Source organism: Yamadazyma tenuis, chromosome 2 (assembly GCF_029203305.1).
Source record: "Yamadazyma tenuis chromosome 2, complete sequence".
NCBI lineage: Eukaryota > Fungi > Ascomycota > Pichiomycetes > Serinales > Debaryomycetaceae > Yamadazyma > Yamadazyma tenuis.
In genome coordinates this window covers 1,204,336-1,219,433 of record NC_089462.1, presented here as the reverse complement: position 1 = coordinate 1,219,433, position 15,098 = coordinate 1,204,336, and the positions used below count along the sequence as shown (strand labels likewise).

Below are 15,098 nucleotides of genomic sequence, written 5' to 3'. Positions count from 1 at the left end.
TTAAAAGTGGAACTCAGACTGGTTATCTTCCTTCTCATGTTCTCTCCTGAACTGGTCTTCGTAACTGGGTAATTTGTAGTTATTGAACGATAATTCACTCAAGTCACTGGTTCTCACGTCATCATCGAACTCCTCATCACTCAATTCTTCTTCACTCTGTTCAATGGATTGTTCGGCTGTTATTATGGCTCTGACCTTCTTGGGTAATCTGTCAGGTCTGTAGAATCTCAAGTCAACTCTTCCAACAGCATACATAAGAACTACCAATGCTTCAGCTGCTCCCCAAATAATATACATGGCAATGGGAGAACAGATAGCTGAACTATCCTTCTGATAGTTAGCTTGGAACACAACAATACACCGACATAAGGAACCCACGAATAACACAAAAGTAGAGATAGACACAATAATTAACGACATATTATGGGTCAAATCACCTCTCTCATTGGTTAAACCCTGCACCATGTTATAATGATGATGGGTGGCGGCAATGACTCTCACCGCATGTCTATGGTTATGATTTCTCTTCATGAAAGTCTCTTCCGCTTCTTTTGAAGCATTCTTCTTGACAAAGTAAAACGGATGGAATGATTCAATCCAATAAGGTTGATAGGTGTATAAATTTTCGTCCTTTCTGGTTGGCTTAAAAAAGTACGACAAACCAATCAATGATACAGCCGTAAAGGGATATAACACCACTAAAATTGCAGCTGCTTGCTGGACCTTGATGTATTTTTCGTAGTTAGCCTGCGAAAGCATGTGAAGATAAGGCACGAAACTGGCCATAATAGTCATGGCAACAATTCCAAGCACAAATCCGTAAAATCCAAACATAATACCCCAGAAGAGTTTTCTGGAACCACCAACTGGATGTCTCCAGGTGAAGATTCTCTGAGCAAGGATCAAGTTAAAAGAAACCAAGATAATAGTAGGAATAATCAAAAGCACTTCGCTGGTTAAACCAATGGCCGTAATACTTAAATCTCTCTGCCAAACAATTCTGCAAGCGAACCCCACAATCTTGCAAGCACAGTAGAAGATATAGGTTAATGTGATCCAGAAATAGTGACCTCTGGACATGTTCAAAATGAATATCAACAAATGTAAAATTAAGAGGATTCCGTAAACCCCCACGAAAACTGCACTGGGTACAATATCTTTCTTGAAAGGATAGTCCCCAAATAAGTTGAATTGGTATTTCGTTTGGTACTCCACAAAGACTTGAGGAATGGTCCCCAATAAGTTTCTTGCTTGCGTAGCTAAGACCTGTTGGCCAGTTCCAAGAGCTGGGTAATTCTGCTGGTATCGAAGCAATTCCATAATACCATCCGTGGCAGTATAGTTTACCACTGGGTAACCTGGTATTGGGTAGTCTACCATGCTGTCTATGTCGAAGAAAAAATTCAGAAGCTTGTGGGGAGTTCAATGGATATAAATGTAAAGTACCTCAAATGGGAAGTTATAACATTACCTAATTAGGCAATTATAACGTGCATATGGAAAAACAAACTACTGCCTATTTAGGCTGCGATATAAATCAGTTCCTGTCCTCCAACTAGCGGAGTGCAAATGCTCAAAGCATCAGCCGAGTCCCAACTAAAACTGCTCCAAGGCACCACTAGGTCGAGTTTTCCTCTTTGCGTTTCCTGATGTAATTCCGCATTAGCCTGTGGTTTTCCTATTGTTCTACCCTTAGTATGTTGTGCGGTACGAATCTCATGAAATCCTCAGTTGGTCGGGTCACTTTCTATGGAGTATAGATCCTGCTACCAGACTGTCGCCGAGTGGGGCGATATTGACACTTTTGTGAATTGTTATTCTTAGTTGTTTGAGAATGTTGGTTGTCAGACAGAGATATTCTACTTTTTGCGAAAACTGAGTTTTGTAAAATATTACATGATGATTGTGCAGTAATAATAAAACATCATTAGAATGATGCAGAATACAACTACATGGCACATATGATTCAGCCAAACAAACAAATACTAGTTTCTTGAAATTGTCTTTTACATGATACCGTACACCAATCTGAGAACTCTTGGCTTCTTATCTCTTCCTTCACATACTTCTTCGGTAAACCTTAACTCAAATTCTCATGTTAACGGGCTTGACATATACACTCACCGAGATGTGCTCATGAAATTACCACTACAAGGCCTGAAAGTCACCCCACCCATGCAGAAGACACTTCGCGATCGCCGTGTTGAAATATCGCATATTCCCTTGCAACCCGATGTACACATACTATTACCACCAAGGTTGATAAAACCGCACTGATTTACATACTGCAATTTTTCTAAAAACCTATAAATTTTTATAAATCATACTCGCCATCTAAAGCATCAGCTGCATATAATTACTCAGATGGTCACCATAAACCAAGGTTGGCTCCTTGCCATATTTGCTTCTTTGATTTCGTTCGCGGGCTGTCTTGTTATTTATGTGGATGATATCTACAAACTTGTTTTGCCCCGGACCTTCACAAAGAAACATCCATTTGTTCTTAAGGAAAACTACCGATTTTTGGTCACCTCCTTAAGTTTTAGTTCCGGATGTTTGTTGTTCACTGGACTAGCAGCTCTTTTGCCTCATGCTAGAGACTATTTGGAAGATTCCGACATAGCTCCAGACATGGTCGTTACTAATTTGATGGTAGGTTATTGGATAGGTATTGTGTCAAGTTTGGGTTTGAACTTCTTGTTACATATGATGACTAGTCAGTCGGTGGTGCATTGTAGCCACGATGGTGAGGCTGGCCACGAGCACCATGAGCACCACCATGGGCATGATGATGTTCATAGTCACAACCATTCTCACGGATCCGACAATTTCCATGCCCCTGAGACTACCCATGAACACTCCCACTCGCTCCATACTTCACATTCGAGTGACTCCTTGATTTCGAGTACATCAGTCACAGAAGATACACCGCTTCTTACGTCACAGGAACTCCCCAAGAGGTTTTCTCTTCTTCACATTTTCTCCAAAGACAAGGTTGTGGGAGAATGTAAAGGGTATTCATCAGCTGAAGTGTGTGTGAATGATAGCCTGAAATTACATTACTGTGAGCTTCCCACGCTTCCAGACTCACAGAGTTTTTCCAATGAGATTCACCTGTTTAATGGTGATGAAGACCAAGAAGAAAATACGGGTGAGGGTGTATCAACTGACGATGGATCGGACGTTCACTTTTCTAAACCTGGAACTGGTACAAATCGTCCCGTATCAACCCATACTTTTGTATCAGAGCATCACCACCATGTCACTACATCAATGTCAAGGCTTCTAATGATCGGAGTTCAAACCACTTTGGCACTCACATTGCACAAGGTTCCTGAAGGGTTCATGACATACATCACATCGGCTGCTAATTCTGAGCTTGGACTCCAGATTTTTGTAAGTCTTACAGTCCATAACTTCATCGAAGGGTTCACCATGTGCTTACCACTTTTCTACCTGTTCAGCACTCCCAACACTGGCAGGCAGGTAGCAAAACTAAAGGCCATTGCTATTGCCGGTGTATTGGCAGGACTTTCTCAACCACTCGGATCCTTGGCAGGATACTTCTGGATGAAAGGTAACCCATTCTTGGGACAAGAGCCTGGAGACAATGAGAGTTTAAACTACATGTTTGGTGAAACCATCGCTGTAACCAGTGGATTTATAACGGTGATTGGACTCACAATGTTTGGGCTGGCTGTAGCATTTAATAACCGATCAGTCAATGCGGTGGTTTTGTGGGCTGTTGTGGGAATGTCGGTTATCGGGTTGACATCCATAATTTCAGCTCATTCATGAGCATACAATAAATGAGTATTATATAGTATGATATACGTCACGTGAATATGCCTCTTCCCACCTGGCGCGCACTCCCTTTTCATCAGTCATCGAAAGCGCTTTACAATTCCTACAATTTTTACAACATGATGGCACACGAAGTACCGGTCCCCATACATGGGCCTGGCACCCCACCTGTGGTTTCTAGTACCCCGAAGAACACTCAGCCAGTGAAATCAACTCAGAAACAGACCTCCCGTAAAAAGAATAACAACCCGAATAAGAAATCACCCCTGCCTCAACAGACACCAGGGCATAACGACAAACCAACGACGTCCTCTTTGAACACTCCTCAGAAGGAGTTTAAACTGAATAAGAGGAGGTCGCAGACCAAGAAGAAAGATGAAGCACCAGTTTTTGCTGGAAGCTCATTCCACTCATCGCCAGAAGCGTTGAATTTACCCAAACCTACCTTTAAACCATCACCCAAACCGCAGTTGGCCAACCCTGTGACCAGCTACCCCTCTGTTTATTATCAACCTCCCATGACACCACATGGATCCATGCCTCATATGCCTCATATGAGCATGGGTCCCGTTCCAATGGGATATCTGGCACCTCCTCAAGGACTTGCCCATGGTCCCATGATGCATCCTCAGCAACACGTAGCTGTTCCTTATGGCTCGGCACCTCCTATGATGACGTACCCTGGACAGGCTCCAGGACCTTATTATGGATATGCTCAACCACCACAGATGGGATTTGCCCCAGGCGGAGCTTCCCCAACAAGGACAGCTGCAACTGGAACTGCTTCTCAAGGCCAAAAGATCTCGTTCAACGACTTGATCGGTTCAGAGAAGTAGGTTGCTCCTATTTATAATGACTTGGTACGAATATACAAAGCCAAAAATGACCGTAGAATATGTTTACCTCAAGTATGATGTGGACTCAAAACCTATTTGTGCAAGGGTGATGAAAAACCTGTAGAAGAGTAAGATGGTTCAGGCTGAATGTTGGCTTATAGTTTCTAGTGCCTGAATAATCTCCAAGTAAGATAGATGTTTTGCCTGAGCCTATATACTCAACCATCCAATCCCACTTACTGAAAAAGAAGTCGTTGTCAGTGACATGGTCTTAATACCCAATAAAGGAGTCGGGGTAATATCTGATACAATCCACAGACCTTGAAACTTGGACCTTGAAACTATAAATGCTTGGGTACGATTTAGACACCTGCAAATCTCCGAAATCTAAAGATCAGATTTGCCAACAAAAAATACCCCGTGTGCATCAAAAGAAAGTTGTATCTAGTCCGAAGCATATGAAAGCGAACTACAGCAACTCTAATACGTTCGCTAACGAATGAAATACTACTGTTTTTGTAATAGTTCCAAAAATAACCATTAGGGTGTTCTCGACTACTTAAATATATCATTTGTCAAGGTTGGGCGTAGTAAACAACTTTAATTTTCTATAAAAAGATTAAGGCCAAGAGCCTTAAACGGAACAAACGACGCACCACCAGCCCTTCCTCTATATTTGAATACTTTAAAAAAAGCCTACCGATGACCTATTTTTCAACTCCGAGAGTGGATATTGGATTTCAATCCACAGTCCCACTTTGCGCTTAATCTGACTCCTGCGCGGATCGGGGAAAGCGAAACAAATATAAAATCATATCAGCATCCATTTAAGTTTTTCCTCTGATTTTCACTGGCTTAATATATTGCTCCACTTGCCCTTACTTTTTGAAGTTGATCATATCAAAGAAGCTGTACCCTTAATTTAAGTCAAAACCTGAACTGATTTGTATAATGAATTGGAAAGAAGTCAGAATTATTTCCCTATTAGTACTCGATACGGTATTCTTCTTACTAGAAGCTATCGTCGGGTACACCGTGCACTCGCTTGCACTTGTGGCCGATTCATTCCACATGCTTAATGATATAATCTCACTTTTTATTGCCTTGTGGGCCGTTAAGGTCAAAAACACCAAACCTGCTGATGGTAAGTATACTTACGGTTGGCAGAGAGCAGAGATTTTAGGTGCTTTAATCAACGCCGTATTCCTACTCGCTTTGTGCTTCACCATTGTCATCGAAGCGATCCAACGGTTAATTTCACCACCAGAGATCCTGAATCCGGTCTTAGTTTTGGTAGTTGGATGTCTTGGTTTAGCCAGTAACTTTTTGGGGTTGGCGTTATTCCATGAACATGGCCATTCCCACGGTGGTTCTAGTACTCCCAGCGGTCACACTCATTCTCACGGAGGAGCTTCTAATGTCGATGAAGAAGCAGGCCATCTGATTTCGGAATCAGAGCCATTGTTATCAAGAAACCAAAGTACTGGTGACATCAGGCAGTACATGCCCGAAAACTTCATCCAAAGGTTTGAAGACGGTCATCATCACAATTCTGAAGCAACCAGCTCGGCCTCATCTACGACGGATAAAAAGCAAAAGCAAAAGAAGAAGTCCATGAATATGGAAGCTGTATTTTTGCATGTGTTAGGAGATGCTTTGGGAAATATTGGTGTAATTCTATCAGCACTTATCATCTGGAAAACTAGTTGGGCTGGTAGGTTCTACAGTGACCCGATCATTTCATTGTTTTTGACGGTTATCATATTCCTGTCAGCTTTGCCATTATGTAAAAAGAGCTCCAAGATCTTACTTCAGGCCACACCAACCCACCTTGATTCCGCCCTCATCATCCGTGAGATTACCAAGATGATCCCAGTAAAGTCTGTGCATGATTTTCATGTGTGGAATTTAAATGAAGATATCTTAATCGCTTCTCTTCACCTTCAACTCGATGAAACACTTGACTCACCAGACTTTGAGAAGGCTAAGTTTGTGGATATAGTCAGAGAAGTCCGGGAAATCTTGCACAAGTTTGACATACACAACGTGACAATCCAACCCGAATTCACTGGAGATGGCGACATCCCATCCCAGGCGAGTATCGATAGTGGACTCTATGGAGACTCAGCCGGTGGTGCGTGTTCAGTGGACAAAGCCACTGGATGCTTTAACAAAAATTGTTTGAAGCACAATTAATATCTTTCAAGCCTATAATGTTATACATACTAGTACATTATGAATATCGCAACCAAGTCTTTCTACGTAGTAAGGCAAAACTAATAAATAATGTGTATTCTACATAATAGTACAGCGGTCTGGACCTGCAGACCAGCTTTTAAGTAATTATACAGTCCTGTTTGTTGGTGGTGCCAGTGGAGGCCGTCGTGGATACCGTCCGCAAGGTGGACATACTGCTCCTCCTCGATGGTTTTGATAAGTTGAGGGATGACAAGCGTTTTCTCAGTTTTTGTAGACTGAGTCGTTGTGGTTTCGATTCCAGATTGGTAGCACTGGATGAAAATGAATTGAGATAATCGTAGGATTCATCCTCGTCTGATGTACTGTCCAGAGTCATCGATGATGTGACATTATCATGGTCGTCAAGATTCTCCACCAGGTCGATGTCAATGGTATTACTGGTGGTGCCTTTATTGGGCAAAATGGTAACGTCATTGATGTGGTCCATTTGGTCGTCGTCGATATCGTGGGCCAATGAAAACGTCAGCGAGAGGTTGGAGTCGCTGTAACTCAACCGCGGGTCGTCCAACTCTAGCACCGGGTCAGCGCTGCACTCGTTGATATATGTGAGAAGCTGGTTCAAGAATTTCAACATCACAATTTCTTCCAGTACCAGCACCGGTACTAGTTCATGAAGGCTCACGATAAGCGCCTCACAGAACCCGACCAAGTCCAAGTCGTAGATTCGGGCGTTGATTTTAGCAAATCGGGCCACTAGCTGTGAGTCCAGCGGTTGAGGATCGTGTAAGTTATTGATTACTATCGTAAGAATGTGAATCAAATGGGTGAAGTAATGGTTCACAAGCCCGAGTTGGTCGTTGTTGGACTGGCAGTTACTAAGTACCCGATGGCCAAGCTTTTGCATTTGTTCGTAGCTGAGGGTGATTTGGGGGTTTTTGTGGTTGGTGGGAATGGATACGTATAGATTTAGCGATTTCCAAACTCGCTGGGCGATTGAGTTTTCGCTTGGGGACAACACCAAACTCATCATGGTGGGTGATAAAAATGGTTTGGAACAACGAGGCGTTGGACGAAAGTCAAATTATATATGAAGCCGGATGAAAGTGAATTGCAATTGATGGGTTGTTCCCAGAAAAAACCTCAGGGAATTTTACCTTAAACGGCAATCAACACAGAGAGAGAGAATGCTGTCCGCACAAAGAAAAGATCTAGTTGAGATGTCGGAAAATAAAAATCCTCTCATTTTGTGAGAGGTAGGAATATATAGGTACGAACGCGTTCCAAGCATATAGGTACAACCTTAAAGCAAGCGATACAAATAAACTTTTAGGCTTTGACAGGCTGTGTGGGCCAGTTGTAGTAGGATCTAGATTGGGGTATGGGTAGATCTGCTCCTCACTAGTAGGTAAAAATAGTCATTGAAGTTGCTGGGATTAGCTATGGTTATGATTATACCAAAGCTCAATAGAGTTAAAACTCCTCATAATGCCGATATGCGATTGTATAGAAGTTCGCCGTGACGATATATCTGCATCGTAGTTGGGCTGGACTTGAAACCTTAGTAACCCCTTCATCCAGTTTAGGAAACCAAACTGTTATTTAAAAAAAGGTGCCTTAGCAGTACCTCGGTTATGCTATGGCCGATGGCTATAGTGCAGTCATTGGATGGTGCGAAACCAGGAGGCGGGCGTGGCACCGCTGGTCCCTAGTTAGCTACCAACTAAGCCTTTATATTATTCTGCATAGACACCAATTTACCCCATTTAGGAAATGTCATCAACAGTTGCCCACGCATGTAAGATGGTAACTGAAACAATGGTTAGTGTCTAATGCTGGGTCTAGGAGCCATTATAGTGAACCTGCGAGAAGCGGTACGATCCATGCTTGCATAATAAATTGTTTAGGTGGGGTTTCCTCGTAGTCACCTGAAACACGGTAGCCAGAGCCTATTGTGTTTCATGTTTTAACGATCGACAAAATCTCCTTGTTCGTATGTTCAGATGTAAATGTCGTATTTTCTCGATAGGATTATTACATCAGCTTAAAGTCTTTGGCACCTTCTATCATCTCTTCTTCGTCCAACAGCTCGTCACTATCAGCAAGCTTCCGCAAATAAAACACCACAAACGTGATGATATTGCTGATAAGAAAGATCAAGTCGAAAAGAGTATCGATGAACTTGATTTCCCGGTTGAGCATCGCTTCAGATTCGACATTTGAACCCGATAATGATAAGATGCGAGAAATTTGGAATGACAAATTGGAGGGTAAATTAGTTCTTATCAAGAGGCATGTAGATATCACGTAGATTCCAAAAAGCTGACACACAATCAAGCTGACCAGCCAGCTTTTTATTTGTTTAGGTAAACTGGTGATAATAGGGAAAAACCGGGAAAACGACCGCAAAGTCATCAACACGTTTGAAAAGGTTAATAGAAACAAACTTCCAGATAACAGAAAACTGATTAAGGTGACCAATTGTTTCTCGGTAACGGATGAAGTACTTGAGGAGGCAGCTAGAATTATTTTGGAGATGGTGATGGCCAAAGCATCTTTGGATTCATCATCAGTTGCATTACTCCAGTAATAATATGGTAAGCGGAGCACCACGATATTGATGAGTCTGTACAAACAATAAATAGCAAATCCGCAGTTCAGTAAATCAGCCACCGTGGTGGTGATATGCTTAGGCTGGTTGTCGGCCTCATATGCGTATAATAGTCTTGTGAGCTGGTTGTAAGTATCATTTCTCATATTTTTAAGAGAGCGGATTTCTTTGTTCAACTCACTTATTTCATACTCGTCAGAATTTTTGTCTGGAAGTCCCTGTAAACTAGCAAAAGACTGTACTCTATGCATGATTCCTCCAAGTTTATTACCTTTCTTTTTCAACAGATTATTGAGTGGATCAGGTGTGTTGTAAACGGTTCCCCCTGTCTTCACCAAATAGCCATTGAGTTCCGAGTTCCGTTTCTCAAGGAGAACATTGATATTGTTGTAGTTGGAGATGACCCCATTAATATCTTTCTCGGAAACCCCACGAGACAGCTTAAACTTCCAGGCCGATATCACCTTATAAATGACAGTCGAGGATCCAATTCCTGATAGCACAGAATTGGTGGTTATACCCATCAACCCCACCTGAGTGATCTTTGTGTCTAACAACGATCTGACCAGCCAGTCGGTAGCAGCGTGTCTGAAATCACGAGCCAAACTTCCAAGTCGCAGAAGCATTAAAAACCACCCGACATAACCTACACAAAAAGCTAATTTCCCCATATGAGAAGCTTCTATTGGTGTCAAACGGTGTGCAACAACCAACCCGAGCACCATAAACGGCATCACAAGAGCCACGAGCAACACGAGCGTATCAACAAGAGTTTGGAACAACCACGGTATCACTTCAAACCCTGCTAACTCACAAAGTACAAGAAATATCAATTCCACACTCATGGCAATGGTGGCAGCAAAGAACAAAGCCACCACCTGGTCAGTGAGATGCTCACGGCCTTGGGGTAATGCCTTTAATGATAACGGTGACCAGTATGTGGGCTTGGATTCGCCGAGATCTTCTTCAGATATGTCCACTTGGATTAGCCGCAAAAAGTGTTTGCTGTTAATACGGCCTATAAAGTCATTGATTTCGGACTGATGAAGCCGGCGCTGGAGCTCATAGTTGCGTAGGAGTGAGCTTCCATACACTACAAAAAACACCACATAGAACACTCCAACCAATGGAATTAGGCCTATCACTATTCCAAATGTATCATTCATAATGGTACAGCAGATCTAGTGACAGATTGTCGCACCGCGTAAACCCATTCTCAAAAGTGTTTGTGCGACAAAAAAAATTTTCTCTCTAACGAATAGTCCACCATGTCAGGAATGAAGTTAAGAGCTGAGAAGAAGATGAGAAAGCATCTCATCGAGCAGCTCAAGGCCAGAAAGGTCTTGGGTGCTCGGATTGCTCAAGGAGAGAAGTCTGCTGAGGACCTTACTCGTTTGAATATGCCTCCTCAGTTGTATGTATTCCACAACCGATTCTCTGGCCAGGTATTATATTCACAAGTTCCTGGGTTCCACCAAGATCAGATCGACGCCCAGTTTACGCGGCCCAACTGGCAAAACCGCAAACCCAACAGAAGAACTGATTTGTGGAAACTCATGTGTGTGGTGAACTTTTCCAACCACGAATACGCTGTGGCCGCATACCATGGACTAAAGGACTTGAGGAAGTGCCGGGACACCGTACAGCAACAGGTGGCTAAGGCCATGAGAAAGAAGGACGACGACGGGAACATCTGGAGCTCTGGGCAGTATCGCCCGACGTATGCCCAAGAAGCAGTAGCTGATTTGAGTCATGTGATCGATGAGTTTGAATTGGAAAATACCCGGGTGATGTGGGAAAGTGCCTGGAGAAAAGGTGATGATGCCCGCTGGCGGAACGACTTGGTGGAGCATGAGACCTTACCTCCATTTACAACCAAGTATCAGACGGCATTAATGGCGGAATTGCAAGAAAAAGCGGTCGCTGAGTTTGCAGCTGCTAGAGAAGGCGATATGGCCCACCAATCTGATACCGGAGCCCCTGGCCCGGGTACTTCATCTCCTGTAGCATAATCAAATTTGTTCACGTGACATTCTGCCATTTTGTACATAGCCAATACACGCGGGGCGGCGGCGGCGCCTCGCCAGTGCGCGCACGACTCCGCCCCATACTTTAAGTGCCAAATCCCGCTCAATGTTTTTTTCTCTAGCGCCATGGACCTCCAACACGAACCAAAAGAAGAAGACAGTCAAGAACAACAGCAAGAAGTGGACCAAGAGACCACCTTACAAGATGCCTCCGTCTTAATCGATAGCCAGCTTGCGGCCGGCCGGTCACCTGCCGATATTGTCAAGAGGTTTCGGACATCACGGACTGCTCGCGCCGACTATACACCAGAGCTACTTGTATCAGTGGCGGCCACCAGTGACGGCAAGTGTGTGGTCAACTGCCATCGATGTTACCGACTTAAGAAGAAGTGTCTGCGGGAGTTTCCACAGTGCCAGTACTGTTTAAAGACAAATCACGACTGCTTTTATGTGGACCGCAAAAGAGCGAAGAAGAACTTTAGTTCAGAGTATTTCCCATCAACATCGACAACTACCAAGGTGGGTGGTGAAGATGGCGGTGAAGGTGACGGCGAAAGTGAAGCTATGACTGACTCCACCCAAATGGCTCCTGAGTCAAGCGCGGCTTCGCCCGTGAAATCGCTGTCTCTAAATCCCACTAGCTGCACAAGATGCTCGCGGCTTAAAAGACGGTGCCTGCGATCTTTGCCACAGTGTCGGCATTGTGTTCGCACCAGCAACGAATGCGTGTACGACAAAAATAAAAAATACCGGGTGCTCAGTTTCGACCAGCTCGTGCAGGCGGCTGCTGCCGCCACCGCCAGAGCTAGTGAGACATCGCAGTCGGGTGCCAACTCCCACGAAGCAAGTGACGAGTTCACACAAATTGACCCGCACGTTCCGCTGGCTTCTGCTTCTGTAAGCACCAACGAGGGTACCAGTACCCACCCCTTTAAAAAGAGCCGCCTGCGCTCGGAAGAAGAGCTCATCAATATCAAATCGTTTGGGGCCGATGCCCTGCTCCCGTCCACTTTTATCGATAATTTCTTCTACAACTACGAGTATACCTACCCGGTTGTCCACAAGACTGAGATGGAGGCCGAGCTCCGGCAGATTGATTTTGCAAGCGAGGCCCTTGTCAACTTGAAGATGTATGTGGTGCTTAGTATCGGCTGCTTGGTGTATGATTCAATCAACCGCACCGATCAGTTTGCTGAGTATTTCAACGAACATCTCCTCGAGTCTGTGGCGGACTCGGTGGAAAACCCCAACCCAGACGTTGCAAATGTGGCGTTGGCTGCCCTTGTGGCGTTGTACTATGTGAACCGCAAACGGTTTAACCAGTCGTGGAATATGGTGGGGGTTCTCACCCGTCTAATGATCAAATTCGACCTCTACAGACGTAAAGGTGTATATGCCGATATTTTCTGGACGGTGTATAATTTGGATAAGGATTTGAGTTTAATTCTTGACAAGCCCAGCCAGCTTCCAGTGGACTCGATCATCGAGGCACCAGTTCCACAAGATGACCTCACTCGTAAGTTCAACGAACTTTATCGTCTTGAGAATAAGATCAATAACTACAAGTTGTCGTTGAAAACTTCCAGAGGTGAAGATACCACTGTCAGGATTATCTCAAACGAAATTGAGAATTGGCGAGTATCTGTGAGCAGCTTGCTCCATGTCCATTTCTTTGACTCCACCAACCTTCAGGAGTTCACCACATTGGTCAACTTGAACTATTTCTACTTGTGCATCGAGCTAGACGAACTTGCAGACGTCAAGTCACTGCAATTTATGCTCCAGTTTCTCTCGCAATACTTCGCATTGACGTTAAACGAGAAGCAGAAGTCGATGGTGGGGCTTTCAATCAACAACTTGATGTACTACCAGAAGCTTCTCAAGGTCATCCGCTACAATGCTCTCAATGTGATTTCAGACAGGAAGTCTCAAGGCTACGTGGAGAATTTGCAGATTGTATTGAACTTGTTGAAGTATATGTCCAGTTACTGCGATGTAAGCGTTTTGGTGAGCCTCTGCCAGCACCTCAGTGACGTAAGAGATAGCGACGAAGCCCGCGCAACCGTGAACACCATCGTGGCCAAAACCACCCCCATCCCCTCGATATGACCTATGTAATGAAATACTATATCACGACATTTGCCTGGCCTGCCCGACATTTTTCCAGTTGGTACGACATTCAGTCTCCGTATTTGCGCGCACAAACAACTTGTTGCCACTCACTCACTCAACACACTATGCCACCAAAAGCAGATTGGGATAAATACATACCCAACGAGGATGATGAGGCCAATCAAGAAAAGATTGTGCCTTTGAGTGAAGGAGACATTCAGGTACTTAAGACATACGGTGCTGCTCCATATGCGTCGTCCTTGAAGCAAATCGAGAAGGATTTGAAAGATATCGAGGACAGAATCAAAGAGAATATTGGTGTCAAGGAAAGCGACACCGGGTTGGCCGTGCCCCACTTATGGGACATCATGGGCGATAAACAAAGGATGAACGAAGAGCAGCCTTTGCAAGTGGCCAGATGTACCAAGATTATTGAGGCTACCAACCCTGTTCCTCAACCGGGATTGTTACAAAATGCTGACAATAAGCTGAAATACGTGATAAACATCAAACAGATAGCCAAGTTCGTGGTGGGATTGGGTGAACGGGTCAGTCCTACCGATATCGAAGAAGGCATGAGAGTCGGGGTCGATAGACAAAAGTACGAGATCCAGTTGCCTTTACCTCCTAGAATCGACCCATCGGTGACGATGATGACGGTGGAGGAAAAACCTGATGTCACATACAGCGATATTGGTGGTTGCAAAGAGCAAATCGAGAAGTTGAGGGAAGTGGTGGAATTGCCATTATTATCACCTGAACGGTTTGTCAAGCTTGGTATCGACCCCCCCAAAGGAATCTTATTGTACGGACCACCAGGTACCGGGAAAACTTTATGCGCCAGAGCGGTTGCCAACAGAACTGATGCCACATTTATAAGGGTAATTGGGTCTGAATTGGTGCAGAAGTATGTTGGTGAAGGTGCAAGAATGGTGAGGGAATTATTTGAAATGGCTAGAACCAAGAAAGCATGCATTATATTTTTCGATGAAGTCGACGCCATTGGAGGAGCCAGATTTGATGATGGGGCTGGAGGAGATAATGAGGTACAAAGAACCATGTTGGAGTTGATCACGCAATTAGATGGCTTCGACCCCAGAGGTAATATCAAGGTGATGTTTGCAACCAATAGACCAAATACCTTGGATCCTGCTTTGTTGAGACCCGGAAGAATCGATAGAAAAGTGGAGTTCTCATTACCTGACTTGGAGGGCCGAGCTAATATTTTCAGAATTCATTCCAAGACCATGAGCTGTGAAAAGGGTATCAGATGGGAGTTGATTTCCAGATTATGTCCTAATGCCACCGGAGCTGAATTGAGATCAGTATGCACGGAAGCAGGAATGTTTGCCATTAGAGCTAGAAGGAAGGTTGCTAATGAAAAGGACTTTTTGAAGGCAGTTGAAAAAGTTATCAAGGGTAACTTGAAGTTCAGTTCCACCAGCCAGTACATGCAATACAATTGATTCAATGAGTATACACCATTTTATATACATATAATATTAAGAACGT

The 15,098-nt window shown here is 44.0% G+C and overlaps 9 protein-coding genes across 9 annotated transcripts; 6 read left to right on the top strand and 3 right to left on the bottom strand. All coding sequences in view use genetic code 12, as the record gives it.

Moving 5' to 3' along the window:
* On the bottom strand, positions 1–1,380 carry PSN45_001886 (uncharacterized protein; the record flags this gene model as incomplete). Its single annotated transcript, XM_006689506.2, has 1 exon — positions 1–1,380. The coding sequence occupies one exon, from the start codon at positions 1,378–1,380 to the stop codon at positions 1–3; it is 1,380 nt and encodes a 459-aa protein (XP_006689569.1).
* A 984-nt stretch (positions 1,381–2,364) lies between these two features.
* Positions 2,365–3,798, top strand: ZRT3 (Zinc transporter; the record flags this gene model as incomplete). Its single annotated transcript, XM_006690260.1, has 1 exon — positions 2,365–3,798. One exon carries the CDS (start codon positions 2,365–2,367, stop codon positions 3,796–3,798), a length of 1,434 nt encoding a protein of 477 aa, XP_006690323.1.
* Positions 3,799–3,923: 125 nt separating this feature from the next.
* On the top strand, positions 3,924–4,640 carry EDC1 (enhancer of mRNA decapping; the record flags this gene model as incomplete). The annotated part of the gene is made up of 1 exon (XM_006690262.1): positions 3,924–4,640. The coding sequence occupies one exon, from the start codon at positions 3,924–3,926 to the stop codon at positions 4,638–4,640; it is 717 nt and encodes a 238-aa protein (XP_006690325.1).
* Positions 4,641–5,591: 951 nt separating this feature from the next.
* ZRC1 (Zinc resistance conferring protein) lies at positions 5,592–6,836 on the top strand (the record flags this gene model as incomplete). The annotated part of the gene is made up of 1 exon (XM_006690264.1): positions 5,592–6,836. The coding sequence occupies one exon, from the start codon at positions 5,592–5,594 to the stop codon at positions 6,834–6,836; it is 1,245 nt and encodes a 414-aa protein (XP_006690327.1).
* Positions 6,837–6,975: 139 nt separating this feature from the next.
* PSN45_001882 (uncharacterized protein) lies at positions 6,976–7,869 on the bottom strand (the record flags this gene model as incomplete). Its single annotated transcript, XM_006689507.1, has 1 exon — positions 6,976–7,869. The coding sequence occupies one exon, from the start codon at positions 7,867–7,869 to the stop codon at positions 6,976–6,978; it is 894 nt and encodes a 297-aa protein (XP_006689570.1).
* Positions 7,870–8,870: 1,001 nt separating this feature from the next.
* Positions 8,871–10,613, bottom strand: PSN45_001881 (uncharacterized protein; the record flags this gene model as incomplete). The annotated part of the gene is made up of 1 exon (XM_006689508.2): positions 8,871–10,613. One exon carries the CDS (start codon positions 10,611–10,613, stop codon positions 8,871–8,873), a length of 1,743 nt encoding a protein of 580 aa, XP_006689571.2.
* Positions 10,614–10,715: 102 nt separating this feature from the next.
* On the top strand, positions 10,716–11,459 carry MHR1 (mitochondrial 54S ribosomal protein mL67; the record flags this gene model as incomplete). Its single annotated transcript, XM_006689509.2, has 1 exon — positions 10,716–11,459. One exon carries the CDS (start codon positions 10,716–10,718, stop codon positions 11,457–11,459), a length of 744 nt encoding a protein of 247 aa, XP_006689572.1.
* Positions 11,460–11,600: 141 nt separating this feature from the next.
* PSN45_001879 (uncharacterized protein) lies at positions 11,601–13,583 on the top strand (the record flags this gene model as incomplete). The annotated part of the gene is made up of 2 exons (XM_066157751.1): positions 11,601–11,821; positions 12,236–13,583. The coding sequence occupies 2 exons, from the start codon at positions 11,601–11,603 to the stop codon at positions 13,581–13,583; spliced, it is 1,569 nt and encodes a 522-aa protein (XP_066013848.1).
* Positions 13,584–13,711: 128 nt separating this feature from the next.
* RPT1 (26S proteasome regulatory subunit 7) lies at positions 13,712–15,052 on the top strand (the record flags this gene model as incomplete). The annotated part of the gene is made up of 1 exon (XM_006689512.2): positions 13,712–15,052. One exon carries the CDS (start codon positions 13,712–13,714, stop codon positions 15,050–15,052), a length of 1,341 nt encoding a protein of 446 aa, XP_006689575.1.
* Positions 15,053–15,098: the final 46 nt, after the last annotated feature.